The sequence below is a fragment of the Amblyomma americanum genome, chromosome 5 (genome assembly GCF_052857255.1).
Source record: "Amblyomma americanum isolate KBUSLIRL-KWMA chromosome 5, ASM5285725v1, whole genome shotgun sequence".
NCBI lineage: Eukaryota > Metazoa > Arthropoda > Arachnida > Ixodida > Ixodidae > Amblyomma > Amblyomma americanum.
The window spans coordinates 189,091,600-189,096,146 of record NC_135501.1 but is presented as its reverse complement, the minus strand read 5'-3'; the positions used below and the strand labels follow the sequence as shown (position 1 = coordinate 189,096,146).

At 48.8% G+C, this 4,547-nt stretch overlaps 1 protein-coding gene across 1 annotated transcript; it reads right to left on the bottom strand.

The window, feature by feature from the left end:
- Positions 1 to 319: 319 nt before the first annotated feature.
- Positions 320 to 4,203, bottom strand: LOC144134479 (lactosylceramide 4-alpha-galactosyltransferase-like). The gene is made up of 4 exons (XM_077667389.1): positions 4,048 to 4,203; positions 2,402 to 2,605; positions 904 to 1,119; positions 320 to 640 (listed from the first exon to the last, which is right to left on the bottom strand). Exons 1-4 carry the CDS (start codon positions 4,201 to 4,203, stop codon positions 407 to 409), a joined length of 810 nt encoding a protein of 269 aa, XP_077523515.1. The 3' UTR covers positions 320 to 406.
- Between the last annotated feature and the right edge of the window lie 344 nt (positions 4,204 to 4,547).

The window sequence follows — 4,547 nt, the reverse complement described above, 5'->3', positions numbered from 1 at the left end:
CTTGTAAGGATTCCACCAACTTGTATTTCAAATCGAAAGGTTTTGCGTCACATTCGGGAGCCAAGAGATCAGAAAAAGGCGGCAGTGTTAGGCCTTTAAAATGAAAGTTATGTAACGTACAAAGATGATCGTTCATCGCTAATTCTTGTATAAAAATTAATTTTCTGTCCTTTTGAGCTCAAGAGCAGACAGAAGCACAACAGTGCGTCAAGGGGGCGGAGAAAAATAGATGCTAAGGTCAAGAAAAATGGCTACACGCGAACACGGCCCTTCAAGTGATTAGAAAAATTGAGCACCCGAGGAAAAAAACGGTTCACATTCGATCCACACTAAGGGTCGAGTCTATAGTACAACACGGGATGACGCATTTTTGAACGAGCATGAACCTAAGAACGCAATAGGACCGTCAAAATTTGCCGGTGAGGTTCAGCGACAGTTGTAGGCTGTCTGGGCAGTAGGCCTTCGCCGCCTGCCTGTAGGCGCTCCCGGGCTCTGAGGGCATCTTGGAGGTCGTCCTGCTGTAGACGTGCATCACGTAGCTGTCGTTGCATATGTGCCACACTTCCTTGCTTGCGTTGGCGGCCAAGAACCTCGCACTCGAGTCATAACGCACTGGCAGAAACTTCCTGTGGCTTAAAACCTGCGTGGAAAGACGCGTTTCTAATAAGGGAAGATGAGGTCCTATTGGTATTTGTGCAAAAAGGCTATGAAATATTAACTGCAGCCAGTGAATAAAGGAAGAATACAGCTGGAGGAGCCCTGTGACTTTAGTCGGGGTTTTTATATAGACCGGAGCAATGAAGGAAGACGCGTAGGAAGGTGTACTCCCTAGGGAAGGTGTACTCCCTAACCATTGTCAAAATACGTAGGTAGAGGTTTTAAGAGCAAAAGAGCCAAGCTTACCGTGAAATCCGCGTCGGCGCCACATCGACGCCCGACGAGTTCTTTCACACTTCGCTTGCCGCAGTAAGCCAGCGTGACATCGCGAAGCAGACGGGGTCCGATGGAGCTCCACTTATTGGGTTGGTAGGCCCTGGACGTGTGGTTCATCAGCTTCAGCAGGAACGGGTCGCCGCGGTGGAAGCCCAGAAACCCGTTGCTGACCAAGTCACCACGCCACTGCCGCGTGAGAGTACAGCAAACGGTCTCTGGTGACCGCCAAAAAAGGCCGATTTTTTTTAAAATTGAAAATTGATTTTTTTTTTTGAGGAAAGGAAATGGCGCAGTAACTGTCTCACATGTCTCGGCGGACACCCGAACCGCATCGTAAGGAAGGGATAAAGGAGGGTGGGAAAGAAGAAAGTTATGTGTCGATTCGTTGCGTCAAGAAACGTCGCTCTTTCGTCACCACAAAATGCCTGCATGTCACGTGACATTTATCTGGGCAATTCCGAGGCACTACTGTAAAGCCAACGTTGTTACTTCTTTGACCCAAGAAAGTGTGAGAGAGCTGGATGTTTCTCCTGGGTAATTTTTCATGTTGCCGCCTTGAATTTCACAGTAGACTTAAGCAAGGACCCACTTTTAACGTATCTTGCATGATTTTCGAGCCACTGGGCGTGGTGAATGGAAGAGCAGAATGTTCTTACTCTTCACAGTGCTCGTATGTGTATTTTTCGGACTGATATTTACAGCCGCTCTGAATGCTTCAAAGGTAGAAATCTGAAATAACCAGTTGTGTCCGTATTCCAAGTTCTTGTCACAATAAAAACGTCATAACCTGCCGCAACGGCCACACCTCATTGGTCGAAACGCCGGAAGCGGTTGAGGTAGTTCGGATGCAGCGAAAAGAGTCGAAGAAACCAGATCGGTGACGTCAAACACATAGTGGACCATGCGCTGCGGCAACCGCTACGGACTGACATCCTGCCGCCGCTCACAGTCTCAACCGAACCGGCATTCCCTTCCGGCGTTTCGACCAATCGGGTGTGGCCGCTGCGCCAGATTATGACGCTTTTAAGGCGAAAGCCCTTAATGGCTCATGCTCGCGACCCTGCCCGTCCGTCCGTTACGCTCTTCGTCAACTCGATAGGAAAAAATATCTGTGCACGATGGGATTCGAAACACCATCCTTCCGTTCCGCAGCCGCGCGTGCTAACGACTACTCTATTTCCTGCCAACGCGTATGTAGTTATTCTTGTCTAGGACGCTGGAGTGTTTACAAAAAGGCGGTCGAATCAGACGGATGCCTCCCAAACGCCCTCCAGTGTCTCCAGCATTTAAAATTCACAAACAATCTTAACTACACATCAGTGACACAAGCAGCAACACCGTGCTAAGGGCTTTCGCCTCACCGCACTCTAGATCAACAAAGCGCCCCCCTGATTTTTTTATAGTGACACAAACTCGGAATGCGGTCCCTGATGGACGAAGCAGTCACAGCAAGCGTGCAAGGACTCACCGCTGGCGACTGACACACAAACGAAGGCAGGCAGTAGAGAGGCCGCATCACGACGACGTCGATGTCGAGGTAAACGCCGCCGCGATTGTAGAGCACGGCCAGCCTTAACGCGTCGGCCAGGTGCTCGACGGGATAGGAGCTGTTGTTGAGGGCTCCCGATTGGTACCAAGCTCTCAGGGGTGTCCCCTCGAACTCCTCGAGGGGCTGCAGTGTCAGAGTGCATGGAACGGCAGACTCTCGGTAGGAAAATATACAAGTCCTGCCACACGATGAGCAGTGCGCATGCTAGACTGAACCCTTACAAAAATTTCTTTAGACAGTCTATAGACTGTCCATAGACTTTCGTCTATAAAGTCTATAGACTGACCATAGACAGAGCCAAAAGAATAGTCTAAAGACAATCTATAGAGTCTGAATAGACAAAAGGAAATAACTATAGGAAGGCAATAGAGTCTATAAGAAATCTATAGATTGTCTATAGACCACTTTTATAAAGGAAGCATGGATCGAATTGAAGTTTGCTGCTTTGCCGTCTCTGCTTGCGCTTTCGAGAAGCTTGCGGGGAAAGCACCCTCTCCAGTGCTCGCAAATCGTCGAAATAGCCAAAATTTGTTGGGCCACAGCGCCGATGGTAACCGTGTTTTCTAAGTTCTAAAAACTGATGTGGAAATTATTTATGGTGGGTTAGAGGCCTGTCAGTAATTAAGAAGTCGTACAGTAATAGTTAAAAAGTTAACTATGCAATATTAGTTACCCATTCTACTAGTTAGCATGTCTTAGTTGTATTCTCATGTACTACAAGCTGACAATGCTGTGAGGAAAAAAGCGCTCTGTTAACTCGAAAAACCTATTTTTTAAAATTGTGCAAACTATTAGGTGAAACGCCCTGCATGTACCCTTATCCGTATACCCTCTTTAAGACAGCTCTAGACCGCCCCAGGTGCACACCTACCGCTAGACTTCTTGATCTCGGGGTTCACCACACGTTTTCGGAAATCCAGGATGCTGTTTCGAACTCGCAACGTATTTTATCATTTTCTGTACACGCGCACGACCTGGACAACTTTATTTTGACTTTTTGTAAATAGTGTATATATGTCCTCTCCCTATGTCCGTTCTTGATATCCCCTCACCTCTTTCATTTCCCTTCTTCTTACTGCCTTCTATCCTTTCCTTCCGCTGCCCCAGCTCAGGTGCCACCGATACAGTGATGACAGATGCCGGGGTGAGCAAAAATCTTTTAACTTCTTTTTGTTATATTTTGATTAAACACTTACTGCAACTCGCAACGTACTCGTCTCCTCACCACCTCGGCGGGTAGGGCTATCCTCTCGCGAACAGGCGACCCGCAAGCCACCAAGACCCTGGCCCTGACCGGGATTCTCCCCTATAAGTAAATCCGCGTCTCAAGTTTGCTGGCCACCTAGTGACGAAACGTGAACTAGAATCCGGTCTCGTGACGTCGTTCCCTCCAGCCAATGGACGAATTATACGACCGACGACGCATTTTGGCCTCATGAGGCTTCTGCAGATACCGCGTTAAGAAACCCGCGGACAGCAAACTTCGGCGAGCAGCCATTAAATGCAATGCGAATAACAGACATTGCCCAGAAAATCACCTGCCCTACGGCGTAAGGCAAACTTACATCTATGTCGCTCAGAACAACATTCTGGATGGACCCCAGCAAGTTGACAAAGGGGGCGGAACTGTCGTTCGTGGCGTGGCCGTCACCGTCCACTGACAACAGATGCACAGTCCAGTTTGGGTGCACCCTCGCCGCGGATTCAACGGCGCAGGCCATCCGGGCGGTGATTATCCCGCGACCTCCGGTTTCGAGGAAGAAGATGTCGGAGAAACTGGAGTTGTGCGGTGCGCACACTGCGCGTGAGAAAACGTGAGCCCCAAGCAGCAAAGAACATCGGCACAATATTGGAAATGCGTTGGCAAAGACTGGTCCTACCAATGACCGGCATTTACCAGCATATCTCCAATATTGGGGCCGGTGTCCTGTGCTCGTAGGGGTATAGTTGACAGAAATTCGTACGAACCACACTCGGTAAAAGTCAGATTGCACTGAAAGCACCTATTGATTCAAGGCACTCCGGGCAAGGCTGAAGCTCACGACTGCATGCAATTATAGACTAG